General features: G+C 40.7%; 3 protein-coding genes across 6 annotated transcripts in view; 2 read left to right on the forward strand and 1 right to left on the reverse strand.

Moving 5' to 3' along the window:
• LOC146260810 (uncharacterized) overlaps nucleotides 1-20893 on the reverse strand; it is a 45168-nt gene extending 24275 nt beyond the window's left edge. Inside the window, exon 1 of the mRNA XM_084667474.1 lies at nucleotides 20250-20893. The gene's annotated coding sequence lies outside the window, so the exon portion shown is untranslated. The remainder of the gene's footprint in view (nucleotides 1-20249) is intronic.
• The window catches only part of LOC146260811 (filamin A-interacting protein 1-like), a 39237-nt gene extending 17608 nt beyond the window's left edge, over nucleotides 1-21629 (forward strand). Inside the window, exons 5-6 of one of the 3 annotated variants that reach the window (XM_084667472.1) lie at nucleotides 15226-18031; nucleotides 20935-21629. In XM_084667472.1, the coding sequence (XP_084523598.1) occupies nucleotides 15226-18031; nucleotides 20935-21132 (3004 nt within the window). In that variant the 3' untranslated portion in view covers nucleotides 21133-21629. Of the gene's footprint in view, nucleotides 1-10906; nucleotides 11570-15225; nucleotides 18484-20934 lie in introns of those variants that run through there. The other 2 variants (XM_084667471.1, XM_084667470.1) reach the window with 2 other exon arrangements.
• A 257-nt stretch (nucleotides 21630-21886) lies between these two features.
• On the forward strand, nucleotides 21887-24699 carry LOC146260812 (uncharacterized). Of its 2 annotated transcripts, none has more exons than XM_084667477.1 (6): nucleotides 21887-22293; nucleotides 22646-22753; nucleotides 23013-23134; nucleotides 23292-23459; nucleotides 23606-23832; nucleotides 23962-24699. In XM_084667477.1, exons 1-6 carry the CDS (start codon nucleotides 22227-22229, stop codon nucleotides 24059-24061), a joined length of 792 nt encoding a protein of 263 aa, XP_084523603.1. In that variant the 5' UTR covers nucleotides 21887-22226; the 3' UTR covers nucleotides 24062-24699. The 2 variants fall into 2 exon arrangements, with proteins under 2 accessions (XP_084523603.1, XP_084523602.1); XM_084667476.1 differs by having other exon boundaries at nucleotides 21889-22293; nucleotides 23010-23134.
• Nucleotides 24700-24763: the final 64 nt, after the last annotated feature.

Below are 24763 nucleotides of genomic sequence, written 5' to 3' on the forward strand. Positions count from 1 at the left end.
GCAGGACACATCCATCCACCCATTCATGGACCTCAGTGAGTGCTGTTACGGCTTCTGTTCTTAAAAGCTCTTTCCTCCCTAAGACCCAGCCACGGAGGTTAGAAAAACAGTGAACTCCAGAACATTCAGCTTCTAAAAGGAACTACTTATCACTTCTCTGAAGAGGGTAACAACAACTGTCTCTGTTATCAAAGCCCCAAGCTGGGCCGTGGCTGGCCTGTTTGAAGAGCACAGCTCTGCACCGGGTTTTAATTTCACGCTTGTTAATCCATTGTTGTACGACGCATTTTAGCTGGATGTAATCATTTCCTTTCCTGGGTCCTGGCAAGCTGTGGCGGTGATTACATACTCTGTAGGCTATGTGTAGACAGCTTTGGGAACAGACACCATGGTCCTCTCCCTCTTTCTCCCTCACACACTCTACTCTACTTCTTTTTATTTTGACCTTGTTTCATGGCTCTGAGCCTCCGACTGTTGGGTGACCCCTCCTTGGAAAGCCCAAGAAGCATGTTAATCTGGGGGGGTTATGGGTCAACCGGTACCCCCCCCCCCCCCCGGTCCTCCTCCGATTAAATGGCTATTGAGCTGCCGTCCAGGGCTGATGACCTCACTGCTGCAAGCCTGCTACAATAGGCCAGGGATGTGAGAGTCTAGCTCCACTCTAACCATGAGCAGATGTTGCAGCAAACATAACTTAAGCATACACACCCACCCACATACCCTGACCCTGCAACTTGCTTCAAATGTTCTCTTTGGACGTTTAATTTATCTTGCAAAATAGCACTCAAACGTCCCAAGGCTGAAAACACAGATATCATATTTGCTTATTGCATTCTGCCCCTCCCAAAGGTTTCCCAGTCTCAGGTAGCTCGGTATTTTTGTGCAGTTGTGCTATTTCAGCAATGACTTCATTCAGGTGCATGTGGAACATTCCATTGTGATGTCATCATTGCCAAAGATGCTTATTATCCAGTCCTGCCTCCCTTGCTCTTTGAAAATAGTACATTGCGTGTCCATTTGATATCTTGAATCCATTATTATTTATGACCACCTTACACTTTTGCTTCAGGCTAGGTAGTGAACTTTCCATGTATGTGCATATCTGCTACAAATCGCTCTGTTTCAGGAAGATGTCAGCCAGCTGCCCATTTCTTGCAGCAAGCGTGAGCAGCATCCATCTTCACAACTCTACAACTGCATGTCTTGTTCATGTACAACAGACACCATCATTCCAGTGCTCGTTGAAAAGACATCGCATCAAAAACATCATTCATCTAGCTGACAAATTGGATTCCTGAGCCCACAGCCAAGGTTCTTATGTCTGTCATGACTCTTCAGAATTGCACACCTGTATTCCGAGGACTTCCCAAATGGTTTTCCTCACGCATACTGTACATTCTTTTAGTTTTTTTACCGTTGATTACCAGGGCATGAAGAATTCATCAAGTGACTGCGTGCAACATGTAAATCACGATACCCTACTTGACATGAAATGTATGTTTAAGCCTTGCTATGTGTGACGGTGACCATCAGGAATCACACAAATATGACACATTTACCAATTCCTTCAAAAAAATAAAGAAAATATTTAATTGCATCGAAGACACTTAATTGCCTAAACAAACTCATCACTATTTCCATGGTAACACATTTTACACAGATGTGTTTATTCTAAAATATGTTTATGTTCATTTTGAGATGCTCTGGAATGGATACTTAGGCTACACTCTCTTAAGGTTATCTTTCCCTTTCATGCCCTTCCTGAGTGTCTCACTAAATGTCACTGTTTCAGACAGGCGTGGTTTTGGACACTTTGGAAAAAGTGAGCCAAAACCTGATTGTGCTAACTTCAACTAGTCTGCCAGCCACCCTGACCCCCGACCCCCCCCCCCCCCGACCACCACCTCCTGCTCCTTCTATTACGTCCAGATAGTGACTGGATTGTCCCATTCACTCAGCCATGGGAAACCATAGAATCACTGAAGTTGAAATCTGTTTGACAAGACCACTGTGATCAAAGTGTTCCACTTGAAGTTCTGTAACTCCAGCCGCTTGCTGATCATTTAGATTAGCCGGTTTGTTTGCTTGTTAGTTAGCTAACACTAACTAGCAGAAGCTAAATTCAAGGGATTTTGGCATTCTGCCTTAGTAGCAAAATAGATTGCCGTTTATAATACAGACTTTTCAAGTCACCAAAAACTCAAAGACCAGCATCTTTGCAATCCCTTCATCTTGCAGATCCCAACTTAGTGTGTGTTTCAACGGGGGTGAAGTACAACTGAGACCCACATGAAAGTCCAGTTTAAAGAGTGTGTGCTTCTGCTTTGTTTGTAGAGCTGACAGAAAATCCTCCTTTACCTCCATAAATTTAAAAGGTATTTAGGTCCAGGGAGCCATCACTGTATGGCGTCATGTGATTACATGCGCACAGAATGCAGTGATTACTCCGACCAGCCACACAGCTCGTATTATTTTCCCTCGTTCTCCAGTTTTTGTTGAGGGGTAAAGCCTTGTAAGGAATACATGATTAAAGGGAATAGTTTTCCCTGGTTATCACACTGGATGGCATTTCCCAAAGATAAGGTCATGGAAAATAAAAGACTAAATATGGCACAGATTTCTGTGGAAGTTTGATTGAAAAATACAGAAGGTCTACCATACAGGGATGTGTGTGGGCTCCAGTAAATTACAGTACCTGACCAGTTCTGTGGCCAATTATGGATTTTTTTGCGGAACTATCATGTATCACATTTTGCATCTTCAATTTAAGCTTGCGTAGATTTGCCAAGTTTGTGTCACTGTCAAGAATACAAAAATAGATGCCTTCAGCTGGCTTCAATATCACTTGAGGGACATGTTTTCTAAAGTGGAGGCCAATGTTATGTTATGAACTGAAGAGCTAGACAGCCAGTCTACAATCAGTCAATAGTCATCAGCAGGTTTGCTTAGACAGTATATTTCTACTGAAAGTTCACGTCTGTCCGAGTAAAGAAACAGAACATAGAATCTATTTCCTGCACTTTCTGTGAACCATGTAATGTTACTACCAAAGCCAAAGACGGAGAATAAAACCACTGAAGAGCGAATATTCCAATAATGACACACGGAGGGTACTTTTACCAACAAGGCAGGGTTATCTAATTTATCATAGTTTCAGAGACATTACAGGATAACTCCTGAATTGCGACTTGGCAAAAGTTGCAATAGAGGAAAACACAATTTTTTTCCCTCTGGTTTTGTCAGCCTGGAAGGAAACGACAGTGAGAATATGGACATGACGTCTTTCAGGCTGGCAGCTGCTGTGTCTGAACAATGAGGCTGTGCTTGTACTCCTAGTAGTGCCAACATGGTGTCAAAATAGTGAGTGAAATATGGACGACGAAAAAAGCCCTAAAGCTGCCAGTTGAAATCTCTTATCACGGTGAAGGCGTTCTCCGTCCGGCTCCAGTTGAATTGTGCAAACGAATGTGCTAATGTTCCGTGTTCTTTGATTGGAAGATCACAGAGATATTTTTATATGTTTAAAGTCCTGGCAAACATGGGCCAGTTTATTGTTCTGTATTGTGTCAAGTGGAGTGACAACCAACAGTAAGAAACCAGACATGTCCTAGAGAACTACTTGTAACAAACAGTGACAAGGCCAGTTGTGAGCAGGTTTTGCTTGTTTTTGTCTTAGTTGCCACTGAGGTAAGGTGTTATGGTTTATTTCAGCTGCTGTTGAGTTTGTTGAGGCTATCGCAAGTTTTGTTGAAATACTCCAGATTGTTCTCTTCCCAGGAACTGCAAATCATCACAGTATATAGTCCAAAATAGGACAGCTTCATAGACAGTGAACAAGGTACATGGTACAGGTATAGCTCAGTGATTTAAGATTAGACTGTAGATTAAGAGGTCTCAGGTTGAAATTCCCCTGTACATTGCTTTGCATGATAGCGTCTGCTAAATAAACACGTTATAATTATTATAATTTCAGAAGAATGTCATACTAAGTGAACATTCTAAATGATTGCATGAAAACTATTGTATATTGCCTGCCATATTCCTGTTATTTGGATTACCAGTTAGTGAGTTCCTGGCACTGTGGTGTCAAACAGAGCTTCTGGAAGTGGTTAATTAGATTTGTTTAAAATCTTATTCTTTTTTTGTGTGTGTTAGGAAACAACACTAGGTAAGACCAGTTAATCATTAACACGTACAGGGATGGGGCCTCAATTCACTTTTCCTTGACGGAGCTCAACTGATGCAGACTCAATAGGGTTGTCAAAAAGATCATTGTGTTGTTTACTTGCTCGTTGTGAATGCACCCTTTGTTTGAGAAGAGGTAGATTGGCTTTCTCATGCTCCGTTCTGTAACTTTCCCCACCCACATTCATCAATTTTGGGAATTTACAAGTGTCGACTTTCCAGTGTTTCAAGTCCAAGTTGAATAGAGCTGAAACTGAAGTAGGGGTGGAAGGAGGTGGGTTACCATGGGAGAAATAGATTCAAGGCCATATCCTGAAGCCCAACACTGCCTGTCGAGACTGAGGTGGTCGGATGTCAAGGCGGGATATAGAAACCAAAACTAAAATATTTGGGCTGGACTCGTTGGCAAGTAACAATGGATCTGTTCGAAGGATCACACTGTCCCAATCCATCCATTGGAGGACTAAGCACTAAAGAGACACTGTTGGGTCTTAAATTTCGTTCCTCCTTATGTCTTGGCAAGGTTTAATGTGAGGTGTTTCACATGATTGATGATGGACTATTCCTCCAACATACAGTAGGATTGAACATCAGAAGTATAATCTTTTCTTTGCTATTTGCAATGTTAAAAATACCATGACATAGTGTGCCTCTTATAGTAGTAATCGAGAATGTTGCAGCAAAATTATTATTTAAACTACTAATTTACAATTACATTATTAAATGTTAACAAAGGAGAATATTAATCATTGCCACATGGGCTTACAGTAACTGAAACATGATGTATCAAACTGTTCATAGCCAACCAATCTTTATATGGAAAATTGCTTATAAAATGTAGACATGCATGGATTTACATTTTTGACACATTTTTATAGAAACTATAGAGGAAGCATTTAATTCATTTAACCGTTGTAAACTGAAAGTCTATTGGCTCAAAGAGTTAATTATCCGGGCAATAATAATAAATGGCTGTAACTATAATCCAAATGCAGAGTGGATTTGATTTCATCCAAACATGTTTTGTTCTTCTCAAAAACATAATTGTAAAGTAATCTGCAAACTTTCTTTGTAATGCTAATCTCTTGTTGTTTTCAGTGGTTTGACCGCACAGGACCCCAAAACAGTGTACAAAATATACTCCCCAAGGGTAACATAAGTAAGGGCCAATTTGTGTGACACTGCTTGGAACATTAAAGGATAAAGAAACAGAACATTGGGGCCAGGGGGATCACTAGGGATTAGGTATCATACGCTGACTTCACTTTAAGATTAGAATGATGAAACTGAACCCACCACCATCATAACCCCCTGCATATATATATTTTTTGTAAAGTTCTGCTCCTCTCTTCTCACACAATGAACACATGATCTTACTGGGTCTGACTCCAGAAGCTGATATCTGAGGTAAACTCAGAGGGGTCACAAATAAGGTAATACCCTGGCTATGAAAAAAGTGCCTTACATTTATGAGTGGGGGCTGGAGAGGGGACGGGTTCAAAGACATTTTAAAGCTGGCTGTAGCATTTCGGGAGCCATGCCAAACAGTTGGCTTAAGTTAAAAGGGCAACTGGGAAGTTTCAATGTCAAGAGGATAAGTCAGGTTTTCACCTTTTTATCACAGAGCCTGGTGAACATCTAGAGAGTTTGAGACAAACCCTAAACATAGACTGCCAAAATGTTCTTTCATTCTTTGCATTATGTAAACATGTTTGTTTACAGTATTGTAATTATTCCATTCTGGAGCTGTGATGCCAAATTAGAAGTCTTGAATAATCCTCCAGCCTCCTTTCCTCCATCTTTCTCCCTTTTTTCTCCCTCGTTCTACTCATCCTTCAAATGACATCATGCAATGAGTTTAACCAATAGCCATAAAGTTTGAGTCTGCATGGAAGGTAGTGACATAGACAAGCAAGCACATGAGAATTAAATAGTGCTTAAACACTATGGCTGGATCTCTAATTTGATTTAATTATACCATGACTTCATGTTTAAAGTACTTTTTTTTTTATTTTTTTACAAAGAACATTATGATCTCACGTTTCATGAACCCATATATTACTGGCAGTTGATTGCCCCAAAATAACATGAAAAATCTAATATACTTTAAGGGTTCTAGCAATATTGACTAAGATGTTTACTCACAGTAAATAGATAAAAACATATATCTCCAACCCCAATCAAATTGTGAAATTTAGAAATCTTCACAATCTTTACGTGCCCCAAAGGCAACACACTGCTTTGAAATGGAAAAGGAAAAAAGCAATAGAGATGTGTTTTATGTCAGGGAGCATATTTCAAGGTGTCAAAGAATGCAATATAAATGCATCGGAATGATAACAAGGTCGCTTTCCAGACCATTCTCAGATCTCTCAGAGGTTTCCCACTGGAAATATAGAGAGAGTATCCTCCTGTGCTCTACCAAAGGGCCAGAACAAATCCAAACCATCTGTTATGTCTTGTCACTGAGGTGATAACAGCTATGTCCCAGACTATGACATCAGCCACAGAACAGACCTGCAAGAGTCAAGGGAGCGTTCATTAATATCTTAGAGTTGATCCCCTCATGTCAGACAGGCCCTTGACACGGTCAATGATCTCCTACCAGAGCACTTGATCAAGATTATACATACGTGAACTGTTCTGTTGACTATGTCTCAGTCTCTGTAACTCTGAGTATACAGTATGTCTCTCCTTGTAACTCACTTGTTTAGAAAAGCTGTTGGCCAAATAGGGAAAGAATCAGAAGGAAATGATGTAATTGCCTAGACAAAGCTGTAATCTCAGACATTTATCACAGTCCGACAGACTTGTCCCTTTTTACTGAACACCAGTGAGTGTCAAGCCTGGTTATCAAATCACTATCATTTACATTCTTAGTCGAATACAAATGCTTACATGTTTATCTGTGGTGTGGAAGGGAGGGTCTGGAGCAATCTGTTAGCTCGCTTCAGTGGAAATGCTGAGTGGACAGGGGAAGTGTATGTGTGTGCGGTGTGTGTGTGTGTGATGGAAGCAAAGCTGAACAATCCCTGTGTCATTGGGTGGACTGCTCTGTTAAGCTGTCCAAAATCTTGACACACTTTGATTAAAGATCACATATTGGCATGGGTGAATCTTCATTGACATGAGAGAGAGAGAGAGAGAGAGAGAGAGAGAGAGAGAGAGAGAGAGAGAGAGAGAGACTAGTTAACTACAATTAGTTTACTGTGTGTCTGTTCCTTCTCCTAATTTAAAACAGGCTGATGTGTTCAGTAGGTTAACTAACGATTGAAACATTCAGCAAAACCGTCATTGCCATCTATAATTAGAACTGTTTACAAGGAAGAGACAAAAATGTCCACTTGACTACCTCTGTTTTGACATAGCTATGTGGTGATGTTGGACGACAGAGGGCTTATTTACTAACAGAGAACCTCCTGCTTGTGATTTTTTCCCCTAGTGCAATCGCAAAAGAATGAATAGATTGGGAAATCATTTCCTCTGTATATAATAACCCAGCAGTGTTTAGACATATCCAAGATAATAGCCTTCTATCAGCATCTCTCTCTCTCTATCCCGTCTCCATCCTCTCTTTCTCTTTCTTGGAGGGGAATAAATCACTCACAGCAGCCTCCATTTTGCTTGCATTAACAAGTGTTGCTTACTATAGGTTTGTTGGGTAATTGAGGGGGGCGCCAGCCGTGAAGACTTTGAAGTATACAGGTATGCTAATTGCACAAATTTTACCTCAGTATTGTTTCAAGCTGAGACTGGAGGGAACACCAGACGTTTGTACTGCTACTTAGACACACAGTAGGGGTTGAAAAGGGAGTGGCCAGACATTTTAAATGGCGGCTTCATATTCTTGGCATCCTCCAAACAGGCAATGATGTAGCCTGGGATGTTAAGTATGGCGACAGCTGAGTGTATCTAAGGATAAAGCAGGGAGTGTTGGTTCCTTTTATAATAGGTGTTTACTCTCTGTTTCCTATCCACAGACACTAACTGTAAACTAAGCATTGATGCTACAGGGAATGGGCTTGATTGGGTTGTATGGCCAGTGCTGGAACAAGGAGACTTAAGGGTTTTTACAAAAGTGTTTTTATAGGACGTATTATACTGACCTGGAGAACAATTGGCTCACCCTTCGGGTGTCTTAACCAGATTCAAACACTCCAAAAAAACACCTTGGGACTTGAGCTATTTGTAGCAAGTGGTTATTTATCGAGGTTAGCTGGAGCCAGCCTCTGGCTTCTCTGCATGGGGAGCTAACAAGTTGTTTGAAGAGGTAGGCGAGGGGCACAATCCCACACTGTCTGATGTCTAGCTGAGCTCAAGCAAGTGGTTGTGAAAACAGTTATTGGAGCATCCTCTGTTGTACCCTGGGGGGCATCAAAGTCCAAACACTCCCAGCAGTAATCATTATCAGATGTGCCCAGCATCAGACATATATCCTGATGTCTACACACATTATTGACACACACACACACACACACACAGAGTGGCAATAACAGTTATATGGCTCTGAATTATAGTTTGTCAAGTCACAGCTCACTGATTGTAGCTGTTTATTATGCAGCATTGATAAGATTCAGGTTCACATTCTGTTTGAAAGAAAGAGACAAATACTGTATGTATGTATCTGTGTGTGTAGGAAATAGCAAACCTGAACCTTATCAATGTTGCATAATGAACAGCTACAATATCTATAGAGATATATACACTCTACAAATATGTATATGTTTATAGAGAGAGAGAGCGAGAAAGGGAGAATTAGAAAGTCAACAGCTGTAAACACAATTAGTGATTGGTACTTGGTAAACACACAGGATGTGAGCCAATCAGGATGTCCCCTCTTAAACACAGAGACCCATGGTGTGGAGTGAATGACATAAATGAATGATATAAACATTCACTTCAAACGTGTGTGTACATGAATCTCATAAAACTCACTCAGCGGTTGAACTATGTAAATCATGCAGAGGTTTGAGAAAGAGAGAGAGGGAGGAAGGGGGAGCGAGTGAAACATGTGGAGTTGATTATGAACCAGTGATGTCATGTGTCAGGTGATCAGGCCGCAGGCTGCTATGTTGTAGCACTAGTCTCTTCACAAACATGTGTCTCAGTCTGCAGTCTGAACACTCACTGCAGTCAGGAAGGAGTGCGTGTCTGAGACATCGATAGAGCCGTGCGGTGCCGCCTCACAGCAAGACCGTCCGGGGTTCAATTACTGCATGGGGCACTCCCTATATGGTTGTGTGTGTCCCGCATAATACATGAAAAGATGAATCTTCTTCTTCTAGAAGACTATAGTCACTCAGGTTAGACCAGCTGACTGGGCTTTGCCAGGCCTGACTATTTGGTTAGACCGATACAATAGTGTAGCCGGTGTTGATCGGTTAAACTCACTCCTCGGGTATGTAGCAGGACACCCACGCCAGCGAATAGCTAGATTTTCTTTACCAGCGTAGCTGGTAGTGGTCGCGCATGGGATATCAGAGGTGTTGGGTTCGATCCCTGTGAGGGGCAAACATCAACCGAGTGTACCTCTGATGGAGCAAGGCCACGTCTGTTACAATACTTCATTAAGGTTTTGGAGGGAAACAGAAAGGATATGCTTAGTTTTCCTCTCCACAACACAGTTCCAAACTTGTGACTAGTTGTGTCTACAAAAGACTTCACATTTTGTACTGACGCATATATGACACTGGATCATGAGGTTTAGGAGCCAATGCTCCAGCATGAGGTGGCCAAAAACTGTTCTGGGGAAAACACAAGTTATTTAAACAGGCCCAATCCTCACACTTAACATTTCTCGTCACTGTGTCAGAGGAAGAGCTTGCACCACAACGTTGCATAACACAGCTTCATTCTGCCATTATTTGCCATTTGGAAGATGTTCACAAAGCTAACTTGTTTGTGTGGCCAACTGTTACAGAGAAATCTGAACATCTGGCTTGTTGAGCCCTAAAGCCTTTGGAAAAGTCCAAATTCGGTAACTTGGCATATCTATTTTGGGTCTCTATTTAGAGGTGTGTGTTTGTTCCAACAAACTATTTATTTTTGGGTAAACAAGTAAGAAGCTGAAACATCCGTTCGGCAATCTATTAGAAAATAGTATGTGACAATCAAGTCTTTTAAAAGTCTTTCAAAAGACAGCAGCATTACATACTATAAGATAAATAACCTTACTTGCCGTAAGGCTTTCTGATTTTAGTGTGGTGACTGACATCTATTTGTTCTGGACAACAGAACAAAATGATGTTGGATGTTCTCGGAGACATCTCTATTTCCTTCTTTTTGGCAACCCTCCCTACATTGGTTTGGCAGCAGACTCCAGGCCATTGTACAAACTGTGACATATCAAGTGATTTAGAACTTTCCAGACAGAACATGTCTCCTATGTTTCCTTGGTTCACCCTAATGAACATGACTGATGCCCCAGTAAATCCGTTCGGATGCTGAGTTCTCTCTGCTGTTCAAGCAAACAGTAGATTTTCTTCCAATGAACGATAAGAGCTTTTCAAACAGGAAGGCAGAAGAAGGAATGTGATCATGTTTATCACTATCACTGTTACATAAAATCAACTGAACCTATTGTTTCAAATTGTAATTATTTGAAAACACAATGTGAACATAAGTTAAGTCTAAATAAGTTCATATGTAATAATTTTAGTGTGGATGTATTGATTTGGATACTTAGAATAATTAGCAAGGCACAGTATGGAACATACAGTTGTTTATTATTCTGTACTATGGTGTCCAAGACAACTTACATTTATTTATCAAAATACATATATAATCCACCCACAGATGGTCAGTGACCTTGGGCAAGGCACTTCACCCTACTTGCCTCGGGGAGAATGTCCCTGTACTGACTGTAAGTCGCTCTGGATAAGAGCGTCTGCTAAATGACTAAATGTAAATGTCTTTTACGGACACATTTCTTGACAGAATGAATGACCTTTCCTGAGGAAAGCCAGAAGGAAATGCTGTAGCCTAAACCACTTGTCTCTCCTCACTCTCTGGTTTCTTCTTCTCTTAAGCACTGACAGAGAGAACAGATATTACAGATGTTACACACATCACACTTTTCTTTCCTTGTTTTTAAGACACACACACTCTTTACATTGGTTGACACTCTCTCTCCATGTCTCTCTCTCACACACGAACACACACACACACCGACGAGCACACCCCCATTGAGAGCCAGTAGAGCATAAAGCTCCATATAAGGACATGGTGATGATGTAATGCTTATGGGCAGGGAGCATGCAGTGAGCACATCTCTTATTGTTTGGTTTCCTTGCTGGAATGTCCACACCACAGTCGATGAGAGAGTTGAGAGTACGGCCAAGGATAGAGCTTCAATCAGTGAGAGTTGGATAGACGTATGGCACAGGTAAGAGGCAAAGCACTGAAAGTTTGGGTTCTCTGTACAGGTTTTGAAACTTTAAAAACTGTGGTCATTCTTTACATGTAAATCTTGAGCTGTGAGTGAGTTCTGTTATAACTTTCTAGATTGAAAGATTGTGGGCTTTCTAGATAAATTTAGAAGTAGCTTTGTCCAAAAGTATGTAAAAAACATTCTAAAAATATTTAGCCAGTAGATAATTACTCTTAATGTACCACTTTAATAGCATTATGATATACTGAAATATATATTTTCCATGTAATTCACAAATTGTATTTTGGTATATGTTATTTTGCCTATGCTGTTTATCTTATTGATACAACATTGCTGTTGAGACACCTGTACCTCACTTGTTCTTAAACACTTGTTAAGCAATTACTATACTATGAAGTCCCTCTTAATAAGTGTCCCAATATACTGTCTATGTAAGTTAAAGTAAGTTTCTCTGGCAAGATTCTTTGAACTGATATATATATATATATATATATATATATATATATATATGTTACTTTTTAAAATATATTAACGTCAAGAGAGGGCTAGATGACTAAAATAATGAAAAAGGATGATTTTTGGGGAGATCTGTCATAGATTTGAAGGATACAGTACATAAGGCTTTTCTTCAATTTACTAGTGATACAATCTTTCATTTGTTTGCGTAGATTTATGTCTTAACCAGAGTCAAATTAGTCTGGTTTGTTTCTCATGTTTTAACCTTGACTGTAGTTTACCGTATAGAACTGTCAGGGCTGCCGACAGATTGCCATCTACTGGCCCAACGCAAACTCATTCAATGTGCTTTAAAGGACACCCACCAATGCACTAACAAATCTATCTTGACATGAATACATGGCATTTACATGAATACCTCTACATAGCCCGATTTAATCAGTTATAGGAAATTACATTAGACACAGACATGGCCAAAGTACTCAATACATATGCCCAAACTTAAGTCCACTGCCAACATTAAATCGGCAGAAAATTGGAGCCAGAGTTTCTTAGATCATTGTTGCTCTAGTATATGCGAGGGAATATCCTCTGTTAGTCAGTGATGATGCACTAATTCCTGAATTTAATTTTTACCATAAGCATATTTGAATACATAATTTTACACTTCTTTCAGATGTCCTTTCACTGTGTCCTTTATAGTTCACAATTCACATTTCTTGTGAATTATTTTAGTAATTCAGTTATTTAACATTCAGGCTGCTGACATCCTGTGTGTTGGTGAGCTTAGGGATCATATCAAAAGGGTATGCATGGGTTGAATCACCATCTGTTCCCTACCCACATCCCACAACATTATTACTGCTTACTGTGCAGTCTGTACAACTTTCCATGACATATTAACTACTTTTGGGAGTGCACCATTTTTTAGCAACTAAAATGTGCTTGTGAAAATGAATTGTGACGATGTAAGTAATATAGTTAAGATTTAGATGTAAAGTACCATCCAATTAACAGTCAAGTAAAATATGAGATCAATTTGAGTAATAACATGAGTGACATGAGTTATACTGATATTTTGGTATACTGAAGGATTTTAACTAAATTATAAGTTATACACTACAAAAGATGACATGCTGTTGGATTTCTGAACCATTCTTATCCCATCTTAATTTCTCGGGGTACTGTATTTACTAGTGGTTTTATAGAATTGTATTTACTTAATACATTTTAGGATGACGAGGTTTACTAAGACCATGGGACATCAAATTACATTCCTATAGAAGGAAAACTGTTCTTGGGTCAAGTGATTAATTTAGTGCAACGTTTAGTGTAATATACACTTCGTACCTTGATCAATTTCATGTAACACATGACAGACAATACACAGTGCATTTCCCAGTCTTGAATAGTCTATATGTCAACAAGTTATGTTAAGCTTGAATGTTTCCGACTGGAGGAAATACGTTGACTGGCTGGCCAGTCTGAAGTCCAATCCAGGGACTCATTACATCACTGAATAAACAGTGGTGAGAGTAAAGTGATAAGGGTCAATTTAGATTACAAGAAGGCATTAGAGAGAGCTTTACTCATGGTTTCTCTTTGCCAAGGATTGTATGCTCAACTAACCTGACTTCAGAAGAAAGTTTTCCTATTGAAAAATAAGGGAACTATTAAATCTTCCTGTTTTAGGTATATGAATTAGATGGGACCAGATGTTACATACGTTTTAATCAATTGAGCCATTATTAACAGCCACAAAAAACAGTGAAATACAGATGATTTACCTAAAATCAGCTTTGATCAGATCTTTCCCTGCCACACTGGAACATGTGGAATACATTCAATCATTTACTTCTGCCTTCCCCCCTGCTCCTTCCATCCCCGGCAGCCGAACACACGGGGGTGACACATAGTAGGTTCGGTGAGAGGGGGACCCGCCCTGCCTTGATGACATCATGATTCTACACTGGAGGCTTCGTGGAGTCACTGAGGGGGCTCTGCCCAGCTATGCTGCAATTGACTCTGGAAAGGGAAGGGGGGGGGGGGGAAGGTCGATTCCTCTTTGTATAAAAAGGAGTGGTACTGGTGGTGAGGGAGTTTGAGGTGGGAGGGGCAGAGGAACTCCTTAATTAAGGGATTGTTCCATGCCAGTGCGACATCTGTGGAGCACGCTGGCAGCTGCGCACACACAAGTCATAACATCCCCTCCAACACTGCTGGCACTTGGCCTGGTGTTGTACTGCATGCCAGCCACCATGACCATGACTTCCCCCATATACTCCCAGCAATGTACGATACAATGTATGCCTTTGACGCACATAAACCGTGTAAAAAAAGACAGAAACACAACTACAGGCCCACAACGCGATACATTTTACCACTACCCACTAAATTGGTTGTTAAACTAATGTTCTGAGCACAGAGATGTAGTCTCTTGAGGCAAGTCTAAGGCTTTAACTTGACTAGGAAAAACATTTTACAATTTGGGTCAGTGCAAACAATCAGCACTCCAGATCTGTCTAGTTGGAAACAGAGACCAGAACAGACAGTTCAAAAATAATGTAGAGGGTGCTCTCCTGAGTGAAATTCAAAGCTCTTCATTCACTTTATCATACCTGTTTGGAAAGACAAATGTAGAGTAAATCCCTAAGTGTTTTGGTTTTCTTTGGTGTGTCCTGGTTATTGGTTATGATTACATAGATCTATTTAGGAGTTTAATAAACCATTTGTGAACGAATTGGCATCAGGGGAAATAAAAACTTGCCCTGAATGTATTTTCGGCAATGGGCCTGGGATAGTTAAACACAAGGGAATTTATGATCTGTGAAAGTTTCCATGACATTAAGTTTCAAACTCTTACATGCTTACGGTATTTTCAATGGTTGGATAAAATTGGCTCTCATGAGTGTTTGAGTGTTTATTGTGTTCCTTTATTGGGACTAAGACAGGTGTATGGGTCCAAAATGCAACTGAAGGTTTACAATATATCAAGTCTATATGGTTTTCAAACTATTGATTCAATATTATCATTCAGCCATATCTCTGCTGTCCATTGTTAATTTTTTTGTGGATTTGTATTTATCACATTGTATCCAAATTCCCTTCTGTCAATAAATGTGTCAAACAATTTTTTTGCATTTATATCTGACTTAATACTGGTCTTAAATTCCTCTTGTGTTTTGTTTTTCCAGACTGAAGCTACTAATTGACCAGGAGAAGGCTTATCAGATAAGAAAGGAGGAAGAGAGCAACAAGAAGGTCAGCAGCCTGAAGGAAGAGTTGACCAAACTGAAGTCATTTGCGTTGATGGTTGTGGATGAGCAGCAGCGTCTTACAGAACAACTGACTCAGCAGACAACTAAGGTCCAGGAGCTAACCACCACAACTTCCCAAGCTCAGGAAGAGGTGAGCTCTGCTAATGTCAGACTGCAGGAGGAGGAGAACAAAGTATTTCGCTTAGAGACAGAGCTACGCGACCAAGCCAGTCGCCACCACCAGGAACAGGAAGCCATGACTGCCAAACTGACCAATGAGGATGCTCAGAGCCGGCAGCTCCGACAGAAGCTGTCCACACTCAGCAGGCAGCTGGACGAGTTAGAGGAGACCAACAAGACTCTGCGAAGGTCTGAGGATGAGCTCCAGGAGCTAAGGGACAAAATCAGTCGTGGGGAGTGCGGCAACTCCAGCCTCATGTCTGAGGTGGAGGAGTTACAAAAAAGGGTCCTGGAGATGGAGGGGAAGGATGAGGAGTTGATCAGGATGGAGGATCAGTGCAGAGACCTCAACAAGAAACTGGAGAAGGAAAGCAGTCAGAGTAGAAGCCTGAAAGCAGAGGTGGACAAGCTCAACCAGAGGATTATGGACCTGGAAAAACTAGAGGACGCATTTGGCAAAAGCAAACAAGAGTGCTGTTCGCTGAAGTGTAATCTGGATAAGGAGAAAACCGTGTCCAAGCTTCTGTCCAGTGAGCTTGACGCCCTGAAACTGAAAGTCAAAGAACTGGAGTCTGTTGAGAGTCAGCTGGAGAAGACAGAACTTACCCTGAAGGAAGATCTCACCAAACTGAAAACACTGACTGTTATGCTTGTGGATGAGAGAAAGACCATGACTGAGAAGCTCAAACAGATGGAGGATAAGGTCCACAACAGCACAGGCAAACTGCAAGCCGAGCAGGACAAAGTTACCACCGTCACAGAAAAACTAATTGAAGAGAGCAAAAAAGCACTGAGGTCAAAGGCTGATCTGGAGGAGAGAATGTGCAGTGCCACCAAGGACAGAGATGAACTCCAGGCTCAACTCAAAGCCGAGGAGGAAAAGAGCAATGATCTCCAGTCCAAAGTCAGCATGATGAAAAAGAGGCTGCAATCACTGGAGGCGGTGGAAAGGGAATTCTTAAGGAGTAAAGCTAAAGAGGAACAAATCAAGGCACCAACTGCCAATCGTTTTCAACAAGAGGACAACAAAGTCAAGGACTTGACACAGGAAGTTGAACGACTGAGACGCAAATTAAAAGACATGAAGGTGGTGGAGGATGACCTGTTGAAGACAGAGGACGAGTTTGAGTCCCTGGAAAAGAGATACTCTAATGAACACGAGAGAGCCAAGTCCTTGATGGAGGAGTTGGAAATATCCAGGAATGAACTCTCAAAGTACCAACTGGCAGAAAAGAAAGAATCCAACCAAGAGCATGTCCTATACAAGCGTCTGAAAGAAGAGGAAGCGAAATCTAGTCATCTTACCAGAGAAGTGGCAGCCCTAAAAGAGAAGATCCATGAATACATGGGAACAGAGGAATCCATCTGTCACATGAAGAATGATCACTCGACCTTGCAGAGGAAACTCACTCAGCAAGAGGTTCGGAACAAGGAACTAGCTCGAGAGATGGAGACCCTCACTAGAGAGCTGGAGAGATACAGACGGTTCAGCAAGAGTCTTCGTCCTGGCATGAATGGGCGGCGCTTCTCTGACCTGCATATGTCTACGAAGGAAGTCCAAACTGACCCAGCTGACCTTCTGCCAGCCAACTCCAAGAGCGTCGCACCACTGGAACGTGCTGTGGTGAATGGAAAACTGTACGAGGAGAGTGATCAAGAGGAAGATCCGAATTACAATAACGAACTTCCCCTCACAAAGTGTAACCCGTCCCTCATCAACAGCGTGAATAACCTGAACAACAACATGAGAAGAGCCAGAGTCCCTTTACTTAAGAGCAAAGAGAGCCCCCAACTGGTCAATGGCAAAGTGCAACCCAGATTGAATGGAAACCATGTTCAGCAAGATTTGGTTTTGACACACAGTCCTGGGCAGCCATTGCACATCAAGGTGACTCCAGATCATGGCCACAACACAGCCATGCTTGAGATCACCAGTCCCACTACAGAAAACACCCAATCATTCACAAGCACTGCAGTCATACCCACAAGTGGAGGTCCGCCTAAACCGAGAATCACCATTATACAGAATGCATCCATTTCTCCAACAGCAAAATCTAAAGGTTCGCCGTCATCATCTGAGGGCATCTGCACTCCGGACAGGGCTGTGTCACCTTTCACTATGGCTACCTATTCAAGGGCCATGACTCCAGACTCTTCTGGCTCTGTGACTCCGGACAGAGCGATGTCACCCATCCAGATTGTGTCCGTCACTACCGGTACCCCTGACCGATCCTTGTCAACTGAGCCGGTAGAGGTCATTGGGGGTCATGCCGTGTTTCGGGTGACACCAGAGAGGCAAAGCAGCTGGCAGGTTCAGAGGTCAAACAGCACGGGCCCAAAGGTCATCACAACAGAAGACAACAAAATTCACATACATTTAGGAAGCCCCTTCATTCAGAGTATCAACAGTCCATCCCAGCCTGCCAGTCCTTGCTATACACCTGGGCAGGAGCCAAGAACTCCACTGTCCAATGGCACACCTACAAAAAGCAACAGCAAAATCACTAGTAGTATCACTATAAAACCCACCTCCAACCCAATCCAAAGACCTTCACATATTACAGTAAGTAATGCCTATAACTGACACCTTACCGCCCCAATCCCCCACCCAAAAAAACAAATCCCATCATACCCACCACCAACACTCATTGACCCATCCACCTTTTTAGTTTGATGTTGTCTTGAACCTGATCCATTTTTTAATTTCTCCATTCTATCAGTCGTAGTTGTAAATGTGTTTGGTTCTATTTGGTTTGTTAGTTTGTTTGATTCTGTTTGGAAAGATGTTTGCATGCATGAAGTCTTATTTCATCCAGTAAAAATTAACACTTTGAAAGCACTAGAAACTTAAGTTTAACTCTTGTGTGCACTTACTGTATTCACTCAATTGTGAATTGCCATGTAACAAGACTATTCACGGATGTACCCTTTCAATTCTGTTTATACTTCATATTACACAACTTGCATTTGTCAAAGTTTATTTCTTTTCTAAAATTAAAGTGTGCCAAAAATTTTCATATGTTTTAGTTTGTCATCCATGCCTGCATATCTTATTTACTTACTCAAAATTGTGCAAAACAACGCATGATGAATGATGGAGTTTGAAGATAATGATCTGGTTTACAGAACCAGAATAAAATCTATATTCAGATTGGATTTTATTGCAAGCAATGCATGTACATTTGAATTGAAATGTTGAAATGGTATTGTGCCAATGAAAGCTATGACAAGGTGACAGTCAATAGTTAATTTCATTACACTTTTTAAAGTATCTGAACCAGACAGGATCCTGGAGGAACCCCCATGTTCACAACGTGAAGCGCTTACATAAAAAGACAAGGAAGGAAAAAAAGGGATTCTGACATGTGTTTGCTTGGTTGGGTTAAATTCATAGGCTGATGTCATAGTTACTCCCACCATCCAAAACACAGAAACCCAGTTACTGAGAGTAAAGACTAGCATGAGTAAATCTGAAGTCCTATTTAATGATACAATGGAAAGTTCTCTTGGTTCTGACATCTTTTAACTGTAAGTCTTCCATAAGTGTAGGTGATGGCTTTTCCGAAATTTTCCAGAAAAGGCTTACTTATTTGTAAGATTTTTCTAATTATTCAATAATTTGGTTGAAGTCAAAGTAATTCAGCACACGACACCGCTTCAACATTTCACATATTTGAACTTGTTGTTTTTTGCATATTTGAGTCCATTAAACCTTTACTCCGAAAAATTGGTTATACAACACACATACGGGTGTACCTCACAACTTGGATAGATGATAGGCTCACTGTATGTTACAGTATGTATGTATCACTATATGCTAGCTCAATGTTGCATGCTTACTGGACACAGGCAATTTGCAACTCAGCAAAGTGGAAGGAAAATCATTACAATCCTTAAGCTTCCGCTGTTGGTATTCATGAGATCAGAGACAGAATTTAAATTGTACTGCACTTGCTCATACACACATAGGAACACAAAACGACCAAGTCCAAGAATAAGTTGCCTGCCAAACAAGTTGCTATTCAGGGGATTGGAACAGCTGTGAGTAAAAAAAGACATTGTTCTTTGTCCTTGAACATCCCCAAATGCCTCATTTATGCTCACCATAGGCTGACTTCTACTGAGATAGGCCTGATTTTAAACAATGGAGATTTATTTAAAATAATACAAAATTGTACTCCAATCAAACCAAACTATTTAGGATAAATCACCTTCTACTTCTTTGGGGGACCAATTTCCAGGGTCAGTTTTCGAAACTAAACTCTTATCAAAGCAACCCGGGTGATGTACACACCTCAAAATACAGAAGTGTTTTACATAATAAGGAAACAGCAAACCACTCAGTGACATGGCCAATTTTAAACAAAGGTCCATGTGAATAAAATAGTATTCTGGGGAGTTTGACTTGAGTTCAAAGTGCCTCTTTACCACTCCAATCCAAGCGCCCCCAAACAAATCCTGTGTTTGGTTGCCATGGAGAGAGCCGTGCCAGTATTGCAGAACACATGCTGGTCCCTGGCAGAAGAAGTGCAAACCCTGACTCTATCCTGCTCCTGGGATTCAATAGGAGTCATTTAATTATGGGTCACCAGCAGTGTAACATCAACATCACGGCCTCCTTGACATGACCTCTGTAGAGATTTCTTGGTCAACTGCCGTTGCTAAAGGGATTAAGCTCTGCCCAAAACCATATTTCAGATGTATGACCCCATTAGGTTTAGAGTACTGTCCATCGTACAAATAATTATTTTCATCTTCAAATGCAACCACACCAAACTGACCTTATCCTTGAATTCTTCAACAGCTTAGATGTTACTGCATAGGTGTGGGATTCACAAAGGAGATCTTTGATGAATAGTGATCAATTGTTCCTAAAGACCACAAAACACACAAGCACATATTCTCAGAGCAATGATGACTAGTATGTGAATTCATCATATGGCAACACTGAGTAAGATAATTATTTACGTTTTAAGAATTTTGTAGATGCCAACATTACATTATACAACAGTTAAGGAGCTGATTCTGCAGGAAACAGAAAAGTAATCCAAACAATGTTAATGGTTTGACACCACATCACAAAAACATCCAAATATACACTAACTCTGTGTTGTCTTTTTAGATCCCCTCTTACTCTCATTGTTATTGATTGGTGAAACTTATTCCATTGACTTCAAGTTTAGAGGACCAGACCAAAAGCACAGATTATATTCTCACTATACATTATGTCCGCTTAGTAATTACGTGAAAACACTGTCATTTTGGAAACACAGCATACACTCAAAAACATATTGTTTGGCACCATCTAGTGGTCAAAAGTATTTTAGGTGAGCATTTGGATGTATGTACTGTACCGTTGGTTTGTAATGGTTTGGGACCTGCATATGTTGAATTCAGAAATTGTTGAATCAGACGGTAAACTACATGTTTGTTTTGAACTTTTTTTATTTCTATCTCTTCTCCCAGATACCTATAGAAGCATTCCGACGTCCAGGCCCAACAAGGATCCCTAAACCCAAAAGCTACAGCATGCCTAAAGGGACAAACAGTGTGGTCAATCCAGGTCAGAGCAAAGGCCTACCTCTTCCTCTGGCCACAGGGAAAGACCAACACACAAGTCCAGCAAACAACCTCAATATGATCAACCGCCCCACGAAAATATGACATTTCTGATTCTGGTTCCATCTAAATGACAACCTTTTAATACATTGGCTATCCTACCTGTGCAACAAGACTAAAGCTGGCAAGGAACTTTATTTTCTGGTGTGCACAGACACAGTTCTACTTACCGGTGTGTGAACACTAACCCATATATGACTCATTCAATCACAGAAAATATATTTTCACACTGATCTGATGATGTAGACCTGTTACTGCAAATTGCAGATCAAATACTGTGACATTATACTAGTGTAAGTAGATAATAAATGATAATTATGTTCTTGTTGTATCGTTTTTGATGTTATCTGATGTGCATCCTGTAGTACAGATATGTCCCAAGTTCATGGCAAAAGAGTCATTCACTGGCAATAATGTACATAAAGATGTATGATTGGTTATTGATGTATTAAGAGTGTAATCTTCTCTGAGATGGTCTATACAGTGTAACAGTTACATATGGTTGTCTTGATATGGTTATCAATAAAGATTTTTATACCTTCCTTTTGTTTTCCTGTTGTTGACTGACTTATTATCGAAACATGAAGCCTAGGAGTATTATGCTGGAAATGAACACGTATTGCTTATTTTTATATATTTTATTGAGTAATTTATTTCCTTTTAGATTGCACAGATAACATTTTAGGAAATCAACAGTAAGGTTCTTTTTGTTTTTCTTTTTTTTAAACGTTTCCTGTTTCCTCTATGTTCATCGCCTTAACATTTTGCGCCTAGCCGACGTTGACCAATCTGTGGTTGAAGCCAAATTAAACCACGCCCGCGCGGCAAATTCTTGTTCATGCAAGTTGCGCCTCTTCTTCATTTGAGTTTAGCATAGGCGGGAAGAGTACTTTTCTGATTTGCTTACCTTAGTTAGATATGTAGTTTGTATAGCAGACTATCAACAGTTAGTTTAGGACTGTCAATGCACTTTTAATAATTTACGTGTTTATTTTTTTTATAAACATTTACCTTTACACCGAGGGGCTCTGTTTCATTTTACCAGGATAGCTAGTTACCCAACTTGTATTTGCAGGCTAACAGAAACTTACGGTCAAGGGAAAATAGGGTATCTTATTTTTGTAAACAAGTATTGTACAATGGCAGCCATTTGTCAGCCCAGACGTGCCTTGATGGAAATTTGTCCTCCACAGCCCAAAATTGCAGGTATGTGACTCTAGTTTGCTAACTACTAACCACAGCTTGATGTCTAGCTACCTAAGCTAGTGATTGCTAGCTAGCTGACAACACATTCTTATATTCTTTCGTAAAGGAAGTGTTAAGTTGATGCTCCACGCGCTAACTCCATTTACGTCTCATTGGCACGCGCGCAATCGTAGACAATCACACTGTTCACCAAGCAGATGGCTGGCTAGCAAGCATCTGAAGCTAGCCAATTTGATAAACCACACTTTGGTGTTCTTTATTTATTGCATAGCAAACCCATCCTAGTAAATATGGCGTTGCCATTAACCAATCTTTTAACATGTAAAGTTTACGTTTTTTGGATGTATTGTAGCCCGGATACGAAGGTCCTATATGGAGATTCTGAGTTCCCGATTGGACCCGTTGTCTGCCACCACCAGAAGCAGGAACCTGAACATCAGTTCTAGGCGTGGGCAGTCGTGTAAGTTCTACCTCGAGTATTCAGTCAGAATTCACATTACTGATTGGACACACACTGCAACACAACCATGTATAAGTTTACTTCAAGTTTTTCCCCACAAAATCAGGACCAGTGGTGTCTGTATTCTGTACCTTGTTGTGTGCCACCATCTTGGATATCCTCCCTAATATTTGACTTCACTACCACATGTTAGCAATACATGGATAAAATGAACTCAAAGAAGTTGCCTGTGATTCATTTAACTCATTTTGCACAGTAGATACAACCCTCATCAGACCACCCAGTCTCCATGATGACCACAATGACAAGATGGAGGACAATCAGGCTCTTCTCTCAAAGCAGCAGCTGGTGCAGCACATCAAATCCCTTATCACTAAACAGGTGAAGATAATGATATTACTGTCTCCTATCATCTGATTGAATTCACAATGAGTTACTACTTTAAATTAACAGATGTGTAAAATTAAATTGTTGGAGGTATAGTGTTCAAATGTTTTGTCAAACTATTCTCAAATATCTACATTTGTCTGTGTATCAGTCACAGAGACAGCACGCCCAGACACCAACCTCAGACTTGAAACTCTTACAAGAGGACCTTCACCTAAAGAAGGCCAACGTCTACAGGTCAATACCATACTCACGGCTGGAGTCAAACAGAGATGCACACTGCTACAGAAAGGCCTTCCCACACTTGGTGGCATTTAAGGTGAGTGAAGGTTGTTCATCAGAGACAACGGCGTACAGTCTATTTTCCCTAATACTCCTTCTGTAATAGATAGTATCTGCTTTCCTCATGTCCTTTCTTAAGATTGATCCATGAGAATGTCTAAATCATGTTCCTGTTCTTCTAAGGTTTCATGCCAGGAAGGTGGAAGAGCACTGCTGCAGAGGGAGGACTGGGACTCGGTCCTGGAGCATGCCCTGGTGGCGTGGCGCTACACGAGTGAGTTGCCCCAGTGGGACACCAGCAGCCACAACACAGTGAGGGAGCAGTGTTTCAGCGTGTTGGCTGCACACTGCATCACTGCTCTCCAGCACCAGCCCCCTCTGCTGAGCAAAGCCACAGAGCTCCTTAGACGGTAAACTAGCTAGTCTGACTTAACAGAAAATATAACTGCGGAATACCAAGATATAGGCTACAAGCAATGCAAGTATGACATGCTCATGAAACCTTCTTTTTTTTTCTTCTGTTCTTTCTTGATTTCTAGGTTTAAGATGGCACAAGTACACAGCTCCATAATTGTTCCCTGCATTCAGGAGTTGCAGAGGATCCTAAGGCAAGCTCAGGAATCTACCACAAACCATTGAAGTGTATCACAACAGCCAACGATTGCTGGCAACATTCACATGTGCCTTCAAGTCTGCATGGTTTTGTATTGACCAGGGAGGCCTATGAAATGAACAGTAGTTGCCATGCCAGTGAAAAGTTGTCACTCAATGAACAATAGTTTTTGTATCCGTTGACCCAGATGTGGCCCTCATTGTACTGTCTGTTCTGGTTATGTTACTTGTACTAAGCAGTACCTCCAAAGTGTATTAATGTTAAAGCTTTTATAAATGTGGGTTGGGTGTTAAATAATTTCAACACAGGAGACGGCTTTCATAAATTTATAATGAGAAGATCTTGAGAATTTGAGATTGATAATATTTTCATATGAAATCAGTTTTGGACCCTTCAACCAACTATTGGAACAATGACTATTTCCATTATAAGAAAATGGTGGAATAGCATAAACATTGTGTTACCTTAATAAGGAGAATGTCTTTGTTGAATGCCACAATACTTGAAACTTCCTTAACCTTGGCTGAATGACTTGGCTGAACCTGTTTTAATGTCTGTTGAAATAATTGTGTCTGTACCATCATTGTTTGCACTGTTCCAACGTCCTGGAAACTTGATATTTTTGCTGAAAGTAGCTAGTTTAAATAAATGTTACTTGAGCATATATTGAGCTTTATATTGCACTCATGAATTTATAAACGTCATCATAGAACCTCTGCTGCCTCACT

This window comes from Hypomesus nipponensis, chromosome 12, assembly GCF_054491055.1.
Source record: "Hypomesus nipponensis isolate SF chromosome 12, ASM5449105v1, whole genome shotgun sequence".
Lineage (NCBI taxonomy): Eukaryota > Metazoa > Chordata > Actinopteri > Osmeriformes > Osmeridae > Hypomesus > Hypomesus nipponensis.